At 46.1% G+C, this 13,908-nt stretch overlaps 1 protein-coding gene across 1 annotated transcript in view; it reads right to left on the reverse strand.

Moving 5' to 3' along the window:
• Nucleotides 1–13,908, reverse strand: part of PLEKHG3 (pleckstrin homology and RhoGEF domain containing G3) — a 56,679-nt gene that overhangs the window by 2,914 nt on the left and 39,857 nt on the right. Inside the window, exons 13-18 of the mRNA XM_080982271.1 lie at nt 13,232–13,303; nt 11,335–11,373; nt 10,650–10,684; nt 9,980–10,285; nt 8,985–9,086; nt 6,915–8,370 (exon numbers count right to left, since the gene is read on the reverse strand). Coding sequence (XP_080838397.1) covers nt 6,915–8,370; nt 8,985–9,086; nt 9,980–10,285; nt 10,650–10,684; nt 11,335–11,373; nt 13,232–13,303 — 2,010 coding nt within the window. The remainder of the gene's footprint in view (nt 1–6,914; nt 8,371–8,984; nt 9,087–9,979; nt 10,286–10,649; nt 10,685–11,334; nt 11,374–13,231; nt 13,304–13,908) is intronic.

Below are 13,908 nucleotides of genomic sequence, written 5' to 3' on the forward strand. Positions count from 1 at the left end.
TTTTCTTAAAAACTTCTAGATTTAGTGGTGCTCAGTTATTTTGGTCTAGCATCTTATTTAACATTCACTCAAATTGCAATACTTTTGTAAATAGTTCTTAAATTTCTTCCAGTCCTCCTCAATCCTCTCTTCTCCCAGGTCACGGATTCTGCCAGTCATTTCAGCCAGTTCCATGTAGTCTATCAGTTGTATCTGCCATTCTTCCAGTGTGGGTAGATCTTGAGTTTTCCAATGTTTTGCGAGTAGTATCCTTGCTGCTGTTGTTGCATACATAAAAAATGTCTGGTCCTTCTTTGCCACCCCTTGGCCGACAATACCCAGAAGGAAAGCCTCTGGTTTCTTAGTGAAGGTATATTTAAATACCTTTTTCAGTTCATTATAAATCATTTCCCAGAACGCCTTCACTTTAGGGCAAGTCCACCAGAGGTGGAAGAACGTTCCCTCACACTCTTTACATTTCCAACACTTATTATCAGACAGGTGGTAAATTTTAGCAAGTTTGACTGGGGTCATATACCATCTATAAATCATTTTCATTACATTTTCTTTCAGGGCGTTACATGCAGTAAATTTCAATCCATTACTCCACAACCTCTCCCAGTCCTCAAACATGATATTATGCCCAATGTCCTGTGCCCACCTTATCATAGCCGATTTAACCGTTTCGTCTTGTGTATTCCATTTCAACAGCAAGTTATACATCCTTGAAAGTACCTTGATCTTTGGTTCTAACAATTCTGTTTCTAATTTCGATTTCTCCACCTGGAACCCTAGTTTCTTATCATTTTTAAAAACTTCTTTAATCTGAGCGTAATGTAACCAATCTCGCACTTTGTCTTTCATTTTCTCCAGACTCTGCAATTTCCAATTGTCTCCATCCTTTTCTAATATTTCCCAATATTTTGGCCATTTAGCCTCCATATTGGGTCTTTTTCGGGCCTTGGCTTCCAAAGGTGAAAGCCACCTTGGTGTTTTATTTTCCAGCAAGTCTTTATATTTTGTCCAGACATTAAACAATGATTTTCTGACAATATGGTTCTTAAAGGCCTTGTTTGCTTTAACCTTGTCATACCATAAATATGCATGCCATCCAAAGGTATTGTTAAACCCTTCCAAATCTAACACATCAGTGTCTTCAAGAAGTAGCCAGTCTTTTAGCCAGCAGAACGCTGCGGCTTCATAATACAACTTTAAGTCTGGCAGGGCAAAGCCCCCTCTTTGTTTTGCATCGGTTAATATCTTAAACTTAATTCTGGGCTTTTTGCCCTGCCAGACAAACTTAGAAATGTCTCTCTGCCACTTCTGAAAGCACTCCGTTTTGTCCAAAACCTGAAGTGTTTGAAATAAGAACAACATCCTTGGCAATACATTCATCTTGATAGCAGCAATTCGGCCTAACAAAGAAAGTTTCAATTTTGACCAACTATCTAAGTCTCTCTTAATTTCTGTCCAACATTTTTCATAATTGTCCTTAAATAGACTTAGATTTTTTGCTGTTATGTTTACCCCTAGGTATTTTACTTTTTTAACCACATTAAGTTCCGTCTCATTCTGAAACCGTTCTGACTCTGTATTAGTCAAGTTTTTCCCCAAAACCTTAGTTTTCTGTTTATTTAATTTAAATCCAGCCACCCGACCAAAGTCATTAATCAGTTGTAATACTCTTTTCGTACTGGGCTCTGGCTTCTGCAAGGTCAAAACCAGGTCATCTGCGAAAGCTTTTAATTTATATTGTTTCTGACCGACCTGAATTCCTTCCACCAACTGATCCCTTCTAATCATGTTCAATAGCACTTCCAGAACCGAAATAAATAACAAAGGGGAAATAGGGCAACCTTGTCGTGTCCCTTTTTCAATTTTAAACTCTTCTGTAACCACATTATTAACTATCAGTTTAGCTTTCTGTTCTGAATATATCGCCTCAATCCCATTCTCAAAACCCCGTCCCACTCCCATCTCTTTTAAATTTCCCATCATAAATTTCCAGGAGATCTTGTCAAAGGCCTTCTCCGCATCTATAAAAATTAAAACTGCTTTTGTATTTATGTCTGTTTGCAAAAGTTCCAAAATGTCAATAATGTTCCTTGTATTAGCAAACAGATGTCTTCCTGGGAGAAAGCCAGCCTGGTCCTTATGAATTACTTCATTTAAAACTTTTTTAAATCTATTTGCCAAAATGTCTGCAAATATTTTGTAATCCACATTTAAAAGAGAGATGGGACGGTAGTTCTTAAGTTGTGTCTTTTCAGCTTCCGACTTTGGTATTAATGTGATAAACGCTTCCTTCCACGACTCCGGTGCCCTCCTCCCCTCCATAATTTCATTGCTGACCTCCATCAAAGGTTGTATCAAATAGTCTTTCAATGTCTTATAGTACTTGGAGGTCAGCCCATCTGGTCCTGGAGATTTGCCAAGTTGCATGTTCTGGATAGCTTGTTCGATCTCCTGTCGTGTTATTTTAGAATTCAGGATTGTCCTATTTTCTTGTGACAATTTAGATAGTCCGTTTTTTGCCAAAAATTGTTTAATCTCAACATCATCTTGCGGCCCTTGGGTGTATAATTTTTTGAAGTATCTCTGGAAACACTTTCTAATGTCCACTGGATTCTGGATGTTTTTTCCATCAACCTCTAAGTTTGTAACAGTATTTAATCTTTGTCTTCTCTTCAACTGCCAAGCTAGCAGTTTTCCACATTTATTCGCCGACTCAAACGTTTTTTGTTTCATTAATTTAACCTTCCATTCAATTTCCTGATTTATCAATTTAGAATATTGTGTTTGATAAAGTTTAATTTCTCTCAGAGTTGGCTGTGACTTCGGATTCACTCTTAATTTCTTCTCTAATTCTTTTATTTTATCCAAGATCTTATCTTTTTTCTCATTTTGTGTTCTTTTCTTCACTGCATTCTGTTGTATCAAGAATCCCCTCATTACAGCTTTACTTGCGTCCCAGATTATTCTTTTTTCCACCATATTATTCATGTTTATCTCAAAATAGTCCTTCAAAACTTTTTGGGCCTTCTTGGTAATTTCCTGATCTCTAAACAAATTGTCATTCATCTTCCATCTAAAGGATCCAGTTGGTAATAGTGTCATATCCATCTTTACTGCATTGTGGTCGGAGCAGGTCTTTGGGCAGATTTCCACTTTTCTGACCTTAGGTGCCAGGCCTCTAGAAATCCATATTTGGTCGATTCTTGTCCAGGTCAGTTGGGCTTCAGAAAAGAATGTTCCCTCTCTTCCTAGTGGGTTCTTTGTCCTCCAAATGTCAATCAAATCCATATTGTCAATCATTTCAAAAAAGGTTTTAGGTAGTCTGCCGTCTTTTGTAACATTTTGACTTTGTGACTTGTCCATGTTAGTTGATACGACCCCATTCATATCTCCCATCATTATGATGTTGTTGTAGTCTAGATAGTCCAGCATTGTCTCCTGCAACTTCTTGTAAAATTCCGATTTCCCTTCATTAGGTGCATAAATTCCTAATATCAGCAGTTTCTCTCCTTGATATTGTATCTCAATAGCCAAAATTCTTCCATGTTCATCTTTAAATAGGAATTTAGGTGACAGGCTCTCTTTTGCATATATCACTACGCCTCTCTTCTTAACTTTGTCCGAAGATACAAATTCCTGGCCCAATCTTTTATTTATTAACACTTTTCTGTGGAGCCTCGTCACATGTGTTTCTTGTAAACAAATAATGTCCAATTGTTCTTTTTTTAATATATGAAATATTTTCTTCCTTTTTTCCGGAATGTTACAACCATTAATATTCCAGCTCAACAGTTGCAGAGACATCCTGAACTATCTGGTTATTTTTCAAGGGGTGGTATCTTCTCAGGGTCTTCAGGTTCCACAGATGCTGATGTTGGTACTGGCGTTGCCTCAGGCCCAGAAGGTAGTTCAATTCTTTTTTGAAGGTCCTCTCCGTATGTAGACAGGAATTTGTCTCTCTCTTCCAGTGTTCTCACTTTGACCTTTCTCCCTCTAAAGGTAAAAGATAATCCTTGGGGAAATTCCCACCTGAATGGAATTGCGTTGCTCCTTAGTAGTTTAACAAGTTCAGAATAGGCGGCTCTAAGATCAAGCAGTAGTCTTGGGATATCTTTATAAATTTCAATTCTTCTATCCAACACCTCCAGTGATTTTACAAAGTGTAGTCCCAAAATCTTATCCCTTTCCTCCTTTGATCTCAATGTTATCAAACAGTCTCTGGGCCTCTCCTTCTTTATAAATCTTCCAAGTCTGAAAGCTGACACAATTTTAAAGTCCTTTTCTTCCAAGTTCCAGAACTTGGAGAATTCTTTGGTCAAAAACTCAGTTAGATGTCCTTCTTCTGCCTCTTGTAGTGATCTAATCCTTAAGTTGTTCTCGCGGTTTCGCAGTTCTATCATCGAGAGATAAATCTGGTGTTCCCCGACTTGTTTAGTGAGTGGTCTTACCTCTTGCTCTAAATTTTCAAATCTTTGTCTGGTGTCCTCAGTCAATTTCCGATTTTCTGCTGAGGCCTCCGTTAGCTGTCCAATTGCTTGTGCATTCTGTACCACTTGTGTGGTTAATTTATTTAGACATTCTGTGTTTTTATCAATCTTTGCTGATTGCGCATCTGCTTTCTTGTCCAAAGCTTCCAATTTTTCAAAAATTTTGTCTAGTACAGAAACAGATGCTCCTGAGGCCATATCTTCCAGTTGTAACTGCTCTGCTTCGCCCTCTCCCTCCACTTCTGAGGGCAAAGTAGGCACAGATGATCTGCGTGTCTGTGAGGCTGAGGTTAGAGTTGTTAGAGTTGTTTGTTTAGCTCTCCCTCTTTTTCTTGTGCCACTCATTCCAACGTTCTCTGTCAGTCAAGGTCACACTGAGTTGTTCCCATGGGAATGGAAAGGTCCAGAGCAAGCAAACAGCAAGGGAATCGAAAGTAAAAAGTGTATGTAAAATCACTGTTATAATCCAATCCTCTAGAGGGAGCTTGATCTGTCTTTCAGAGTCTAATTTAATGTCCAAGAACCTTCAAATACAAATGTTTAGCAGAGTTTATAAATGGTCACTTTGTTGCAGACAGTGCTTATTTATCTCCAAAAAGAATGTTTCAAATTTAAAAGGTCTCAATACCCTCAGATTGTTTCAAGTTCCAATATACAGTATCCAAATCTGCAGTACTGACAGCTCCCTTAGTACTCAGGCAGCTCCTGACTCTGGGTTTCACCTTCTAATTTGTAATCCAATAAGAGGAGGAAAGTCAAGTGCAAATAGAAATCCCAAATCTTTAACTTAAAGTCTTTACTTTAAGATGCAAGTTCAAATAGATGCTTAGATCTGTAAAACTTAGAGTCTCTTTCTTTCAGCCTCCACTCCTCCAGCTGATTGCTTTTTTTTTTTCAAGTTCAATGGCTGCGGAAGACGGACTTCCTGCTTCCACGTCTCTCCGCTCTCAGCCAAGTTCAAGCCAATTTAAGTTTCCCTTTTAAGGTCTCAAATTCAAGTGATTCAGTCTTTTACTCACAAGTTAGTTGCTTTTTCGTCCGGATCCGTAATTTAGCAGGAAAAGGGATCAGCGCTCACCGACAGTAGCAGCGCGGCTTCGCTCCTCAGGCTGTGAAACAGCTCACAGCGCCGCAACCCCCCTCCGTGCTCCGGAGCCCCTTACGGGGTTCCTTCTGCACTTGGAGGGTCGCTCTAGGCGCCCACCGAGCCTCAAGACCCCAGGCTCTTGCCGCCTGGGGTTTTCCAGAGTGGGTCTCCGCTTCGCCGTAGCGGACGACCCGTTGCCTGCGGAGCCTCCTCTCCCGTTCAGAAGAGGACCGCCATTGCCGTTCGCGCCGCCCCCGGAAGTCGAAACGACTCCTACCTTTGCACTATGAACTACATTTCAGAGGTTGTTGTAATCCCCCCTGCCCTCTCTAGCCAGGCATCACACTTCAAGGGCACATTCTGGTCAGGAAAGAGCACCTGAGGAAGGTGTGGAGCAGGCCTGGATAAGTTCCAGGCAGGGGAAGGAGGAAGGTGTGTGTGGCTAGGACAGAGAGCTCTGAGGAGACTGGATACACTGGGGCATGAGTTACCCCAGCGCTGAGAAAAAGGCAGAGTTCAGCAGTGAGTGCAGCCCAATGCAGGAACAGGCTGGAGAGACAGAGCCCCCTTCCTTCAGTTCAGACCATTTCAACTTTCTCCTAGATGCCAGGAAAGAGTGTTTTCTCCCCAGAACGTCTCTTTCTATCTCCAGAATCTACAGATCTGCAAATCTGCTCCCTTTGCATGATGTTTACAAATTGTGCTTTTTCCCGGTTTGGGGGTTGGACAGTGCTTACCAAACACAATTGTCCCTGGGAAAGAAACAGGAGCATGGAAAGCTGTCTTGAGGATGCTGGGAGGTCTGAAAAACAGGCCACCCACTTGGGCTTTTGCCGATAAAGTAGCACAGGTTCGTGGTTTTGAGCAGCCACAAGAGGCGTGTGCACTGCCTCTTGGGTCCTCCCTGCCCAGGTGATATTCCTCTGGCCCAGCAAGTGGTACTTGGCTCCGGCTGTCATAGAGTTCTGGTCTAGAATATAAACTCCTCTGGAAACAGAATCCACTACTACTATTGTAATAAGCACATTTCAGTATTTTTTTAAAAAATGTGGCTCTTAAAACATTCAATATATTATATTTTACAACTGTTTTATATCTATCTGACACTTGGTTAATCTTTATTTTTGGTGGATGTTGCTGGTGGGGTGTTTTTAATGAAGGTTGCTACCTCCCACGAGCCCAAGAGGAAAGGACAAGTCATTAATCTAAAACTTTAAAATATAAGTCACAATGAATCTCCTATATTTATGCGCACAGCTGTGGCTTCTAGGCACTGCTGAAATTCATATAACATGAACAACGAGGTCCTGCCTGTGATAGCACAGTGCCCTCTGGCCAATACATACCCTTGCTTTTCTTATCTGCCTCCGGCTGGACAGTCAAGGTATTGCCTTTCATCTCCTCCTCCAGCTCAGCAAGCCTCCTATGCGCTGCAGGCTTCTGGCCCTTGATTCGGAGGCTGTACTGGCGGGCCAGCTGGTAGACCTTGTTCTTCACCTTCTCCGCCAGCTCTGCCTCTGTCAGGTGGGCCAGCTGCATTATCCGGGGGTGCAAGCGGGGGAGATACCGATCTTGCTCAGAGCCCCCTAGCTCATGGGCCAGCTTCCAGGGCTTCCTAGAAGGTGCAGCCCGCTCCACGGGAGACTTGCTCTCAGGCGAGGGCACCGCCGACTCCTCTGTGATGGCCCCAAGATCCTCGTCCTCCAGGATGAGAAGCGGCTCGTGGAGGTCAAAGCCGTTCTCCTGGCCACGGAGCCTCTCCGCGTGCCTCAGAGAGGAGCCCCTGGCCACCTGCCCATTCGCCGTGCCTGGCCGAGTGACACCTTCCGGCCTCCTACTCCAGCCCTCTCCGCTCGGCTTCTCCATCTCCTCCCAGATTTTAATCATCTCAGCCGGCGGCCTGAACTCCGCTTCCGTGACGGGCAGGGGGCTTCCAGCAGAGGCTGCCTCAGAGCGGGGGGCCTGTAGCCCAGCCACGGGCCTATTTGACAACACCCAGGCTGCTGTGGTGCCAGCCCCACCGCTGGCAGGGCCCCCCGGCTTCTTGTGCTTCAGCCCCTCCTGCTCAGGCTCTGGCTGGGGAAGGCTGTTGATCCTGAAGACGGAATTCCTCACCATCCCTTTGGGAATGTAGGACAGGCTCTCCCGCCGCCTGACGCTGAAGCCGGCATCCTGGTGCTCCGCGTAATCGTAGTAGTTCTTGATCTTGTCTAGCAGCAGCCGGTCCTGATGGGAGAGCATGGACTCCTTCCGCTTGCAGGAGGCATGGTCCGTCTCCAGCAGCCCAGGAGAGGCAGCCCCACTGCAGGCACTGCTGGGCTCACCCGGGGGCTCTTGCGGCAGGGAGTCTGTGGTGCTGTTCGTGCGACATCCGGCCTTCTCGCTGCCGTCCAGGCTCAAGACGCTGCTGCTGCGGCTAGCCTGCTTTGGAGTCAGGTGGCCCTTGCCCTCCTCCAGTGCCAGGCTGCTGCGGCGAGAGAGGCTGCTGGCAAAGCGCTCTGCAATGACGCTGGCCTGATCCAGCACAGAGAAAGGGAGGATGCTTCTGGTCTGGGGTGCACGTCCGTCCTCCTCCTCTTCCTCCTCTTCTTCCTCCTCCTCCTCGCTACTAAGCGGCTTCAGTTCAGTATGTTCAGTGGGCTCCAGGCCATCTGAACGCTGTTGATTCAGGGTCCCCCACTGGCCTGCCAGGACTGGCTCTGGGTTGCCCACCGACTCGGGGTCTGAAGGACCCTCTTCCAGGTACTCTTCCTTAAGGGGAGAAGCTTCTAAGACCATGCTGAGTTCGATGGCTGACCGTGCCTAGGAAATGTGCCCCCAAAAAGAGAAGGAAAGTTTTGCAAACTTAACGCACAACCCATTAATGCACAACCCAAACAATGGTGGTCTTGCAGATAAACAGTTTAAGGGCTAAGTTAATAGTCACTACTCAAATGCAACCAACTCTTGAACCCAGCAAATATGTTGGCTTCTAAGGCAGGGAACCCACCAACCACTAAGCTGACTCAACAGCAGACAGAAATATTGCTCATTTTTATGTCGTATCTTCTGGGGACAATGTGGAGCATCCATTGGAAAGGACAATGGCATAGAATACCCAGTATGGGTACGGAGTCTGGGAAGTGGAATGTCCAGGAGCCTTTGGCTTTGAATCCTATTTTTAGTGTTAAGGGCCAACAGTTTCCTTGTCTCAAAATTGGCATGAGCAGAAATTCCATTCTCCCCAAGGAATGTAAGAAGCTGCCTAACAGAGCAGACAGTCCTGACCTGTGATCTCCCTGGTTGAGGTTCTCCAGGGTTTCAGAAGGGACATTCCCAGCCCTCTCTGGAGATGCCAGAGACTGAACCTGGGAGCTCTACCCACTGAGCAATGGCACTTCCCCAAACAGCACCTCCACCAACCACCAACCACTCACCTTTGGGACAGATGAGACATTATCCCCGGCCCTGTTTTTCTCACCACTGCTGCCTGGTGACTGGTATTGCTTGGGCCCTTCCTGTGCCTTGTGGCTCTTGGCCTGAACCAAAACAGAAACATTAGAGAGTTGAGTACATGCTACTGGGAAGAAGCCATTGGACAAGAGCAGCCAAACATCCCTAGCCATTGTTATTTGTCATTCTGAAAAACCATATGACTTTACAGAGGAAGTCAGAGATCATAGCTTGTCCCAGATAGCTAAAATGCATCACGTGCCCACGCAGGTCCAAGTCCAATATTCTAGCCATTGGATGCAGCAACAAAAACCACCTGATGTCGCATCCATCAGCCTTGCAAGCAGCAGGTGAACGCAAGTGCTGGTGGCTCTGGTTCACTTGCTGCCCTGGCACAGAGGAGCCTTGCAGTTGCTTAAGCCAGTCCCAATTTCATCCAGGAACACAGCTTTCCCGAGCAGACTCTCTACACATCTTGCAGCACTTTGGTGTGGCCGGCGGAGTGCACTAGTTAAAAACTGCAGGCTGATAAACTATCTGGAAGGTGCACAGTTAGTGCTGGATCCAGGAATGGTCCAATAGCACAGGCAACAGGACTTGGAAGAGGATCCTGCTTAACGTTAGCTTTGTCTCATTATCAAGCTGCTAACGTGGAAGAACCTTCCTGGCAAGAGGACAGGGAATGGCAGGAAAAGGACCTCCCACAGATACAGAGATGGTAAGACCTAAAGAGCCTCTTTTGTTATCAAGCCACAAATCTTGTTAGCCCCCGTGAAGGACTGCACAAAAGCACCAAGTCAGTCAGTAGTATCACCGAAGGGTTAAAACAGCTGCAAAAGAAACCACACGGGAACCTCTGGGGCTGTCCCACATCTGATTAACGGGAAGATGGCACAGAAGGAACGGAGGGCAGCCGCGAGCCATGCAGCAAGCCAGCATGCAGGAGGGAGACGCAGCAGGGGTTGAACAGGCACCTCACCGTGCTGCCCCAGGAGAAAAGCAAAGCGTTGGCCCGATAGTGCCAGCAGTGGAGGACGGCCATCAAGGAGCTTGCAAAGTCTGCCACCTGCTCCGTTCCTACCAGCCTCTCCTCCTCTTCCTCTTCCTCCTCCTCTTCGTCTTCTTCCTCCGGCCCCATATCCTTCTCGCTGCCATCGCTTTCAGCCAACTCTTCCAGAGATTCCTGGGGAAGGGCCTGCCGATCCTGCTGCTGCTGCTGCGGCAAGCTGTTGGTGGGGTGCGAGGGCTCCCCAAACTCCAAAAGGGCTCCATCACTGCCTGCATGCTACGTGAAGTGAGGGCAAGCAGGGGCTTTTAGAAAGGCCCCAGTGCTGGGGCACCAACAGAGACACCGCTTAGGGTGCCCTTTCCTTAACCTGCGCTCTATCGCTGCCTGCTCAACATGAGAGCAGAAGCACACAGCTTAGCGCTGTGAGAAGCTTACTGGCCACCCTATGGGAGATGGCAGTGGTCAGAGGGAAATGTCAATTTGTTATTAAAATGAATAATGGCCCCTGCACCAACATTTACCCCAGAGCAGTTTACCTTTAAGGTGGCGTTTTGGTACGGGACCCAAAGCCCATCGCATGTCACCCAAGACTTTAATTTCCTTAGAAAGGGAAGACCCTTCTTCTTTTCCCTCATTTATTTTGTCTTCTAGAATTTCTGTCTCTTACCTTTAGTCCTATTGCCAGATTTGCAGCACAGGAAGAAGGAGGGGGAAAAAAGAAGCCATTAGGGAAAAGGTGGGGTCTTGTTTCCCTGCCCAGGTAGTCTTCCTCCCTATTTCCCAATCTCCATTTCAAGCACACTCTTACTCTATATAAGCAGCAGACACAGCAAACATGCTGGCAGAGAGCCATTTTTACATCACTTATATCTTATTACAGTCCCTTCCAGCGGCTGTGGGTCCCCTGAGAAGGCAGTGGGTCAGCCACAAGGCAACAGGAAGAAGTCACTGCTGAAGGAGTGACTGAGTAAAGGAACAATTCAGGCTCACACACTTTGAGCAGGAGTGGGGAAACATCAACCCTTCGCCAGCCTTGCTCTCTGGGGCTGGTGGGAGTCCAGTCCAACAACATCTGGAGGGCTCCAGGATCCCCCATCCCTGCCTTTCAGCATCTAAGGTGCCTTGTTTAGCAATATAAAATTGCCCTGTGCTCAAAACTGCTAGATGTAATAAATCTGAGATAGGAGTGACCATTGGCATAAGGACAGGCACCTGTCAAATCCCACCCACACTGATCAAGTAAACCTGGGACAGGGAAATCTGGTCAGTACAGAGCTTCTTCCACCTAGGCTGGGGGGATGTGGGAAAGGGGGACAGCCACTCACCTCTGTTGCTCAGTTGCTTGAGAATCTGTTTTGTTGGTTCTGCAATGAAAGGAAAGTTTGCGAGATGAGTTCTTGAAATGCTGGTTCAGAGCCCAGAAATACCAGAAAGAGGTAGGGAGAGCCCCGGCACCAGCCTCAGCCCGCCACCTCTGCCCCTCCAGAAGGAAACACCTTGAAGCATCTGAGTGAATTACAGAACAGCACTAGCCTCCTCTGCAGTGCAGAACAAGCCTCTCAGAGAACAGCATCACCAGTCTTTCATCTGTCAAGGACCACCTAATCCCTCCATCCCTGCCCAATCACAGGCCTTCAGGGGAGCAGTTCTTCATGGCTCAGACGTATGGCTCTTATCCACAAAGAGCAGTGTGTTCAGTATTGTGGACCCAATTTTATGGAATGCCCTTCCAGTTGAGGTCAGACCGGACCCCTCCCTGTTGGACTTCCAGTGCCTACAGATGACTTTTTAAATTATTATTCCAACAGGCACTTTTGGAAGTTTGATTTTCTAGTTTTAACCAGGTTTTACCTTTTCTGTATTCTGTTCCTTGCACACTGCTTAAAGACTACTGTAGCTAAGCGGTATATAAATTGTTTAAATTTAAATAAATAAATCTGTGCTTGCAAGCCACCAAGATTGAATGAACTAGGAGGCCAAATAAACCAGCAGATTTTTAAAAAGTGAAACCTGTCTCTTCTACAGAAGGGGCTGTGTATACTCCAGCAGCAAATAAAAATAAAAATCCAGATTCTGCTGCCCAGAATCAGACACCTCCCCCTGCAAACTCAGCAGTTTCTTATTATGCAGGATTTATTCCACTTTGACAATCCAAGTTGGACTGCAGGGAGCAACAAATAAGATGAAAGGAGGCCAAAAACCCAGGCAAGAAACAGGGTGTTTCACTTTCCAGGTGCCTGAAGCCCTGTTCGCCCTTCTTAGGCTTCTATGATTTCGAGATACATTTCCCACATCTTTTCAAAAGCCACAAGAACTTCACATTTACTGTGTCTGGTGCTACTGCATTTCAATATAGAGATGGGGAACTTCAGGGTCAGGGGCCCAAATGCAGCCCTCTAGGCCTATCTGAACCTCCAGTCTCTCTCCAGGCCTCATCTTTCAACAGTCTTGCTTTGACCCTCCCTTGAGTGTTTTTGCCTGGCTGGAATGTGTCCTTGAACCACGCTAATGCCCCTTACTTGCCTGGAGTGTGTCAAAACTGGCCTACTGTACAAATGTAACCTTCAGCCATTGCTCCGCCCACTTTTGCCTCTGGCCCTGCCCACCAATGACATGCGGCCCCTGGAAGATTGTCCGAAAGTGAATGCAGCCCCTGAGCTAAAAGGGTTTCCCACCCCTGATTTAACATGCACTAATGTAGAATTAATCTAAATAAGCAACTACGAAGAGGGAATGATGTTGGGTAACATATGGGTGTGATCAGATTTTTGAATATTGAGTTGACTGTATACTGTAATTAGTATTCTTTTGACACATGTGCAAATTAATCAAATTATTGTTCTCCTTGTAGAACATGATTTATTTTCTATGCTGACTTCACTAAATGAAATTAACTATGTAGGTTCTATAATTAGTAGTATAGTTGATAAAAGAAAAAGAGAGGAGGAAAAAATGGGATTCCCGCAATTCTGTGTCAGATACCAATTTGTGAACGCATGGAATAAACACAGCCTTGCCTATAGAGCTTAAAAGCCAGAGCATCATCTATTACGTTTGCTGGAGACTGAGAGGCATGTTCAGCCAGCATTGTGTCCAGGAGGCAAAGCCCATAAGCTACTCCGCAGTAAGGTTTGACCCAAAGAGCTCCACCTGCTTGCTCCCAGCCCCACACCAGATGGCAGAGCCCCTTCGTGCCACATGCTAAATCAGTGGAGCCCGCACCAGATTTCCTGCGGCCTTTACGCTCGAGTCCATCTAGGAGCCTCTCAGCAGTGTTTTTGCCACGGAAAGGCTCTAAGGATAGGATATAAGATACCTGTTAGAGTCAATACCATTCTGCTGGGGGTGTTACTAAAGCCCTGCCTTGCTGGGGCCTGCACCACACTAGGGATGCTGTGACTCAGTGCAGCGATGCACCTGGACCAGCGTCAGCCGTCGGCATCCTCGGGCACCTGCTGAGGATCCATCTGCTGTCCCAGATTCCCTTGTTTGCCACTTTGATGAACACAATGCTGAATTGCCCACAATGCCCCAGAACAATGTACTGGGGGCAAGTACAATGGCAACGGCTTGGTACCCAGAGAGGTGCTGCTACCACTGCCCTTGCCTTCCTCCTTTGGTAAGCGTACTTGCCCACCTCATGTCCACTGGAAACAGAGGAGGAGGAGGTGGTGATGCTAGGAGAGAAGAACTGCCTGCTGCTGGGGGGTGGGGGGAGCATAAGAGGAACCTATGCTGTATGGTCCTATACTGCTGCCAGTTGCTAGATTATTTGTAGGGTCTCCTTCCAACTCTCTGGGTCATTCTAGATTATTTTCAGGGCACAAAGAGCATGTTGTTTTGACACACTTGTTGCAGGCATAAATATTACGTTGCATTTTACTCAGAGCAGACCTGTT

The sequence above is a fragment of the Podarcis pityusensis genome (assembly GCF_964106645.2).
Source record: "Podarcis pityusensis genome assembly, chromosome: 1".
Classification (NCBI taxonomy): Eukaryota; Metazoa; Chordata; class Lepidosauria; order Squamata; family Lacertidae; genus Podarcis; species Podarcis pityusensis.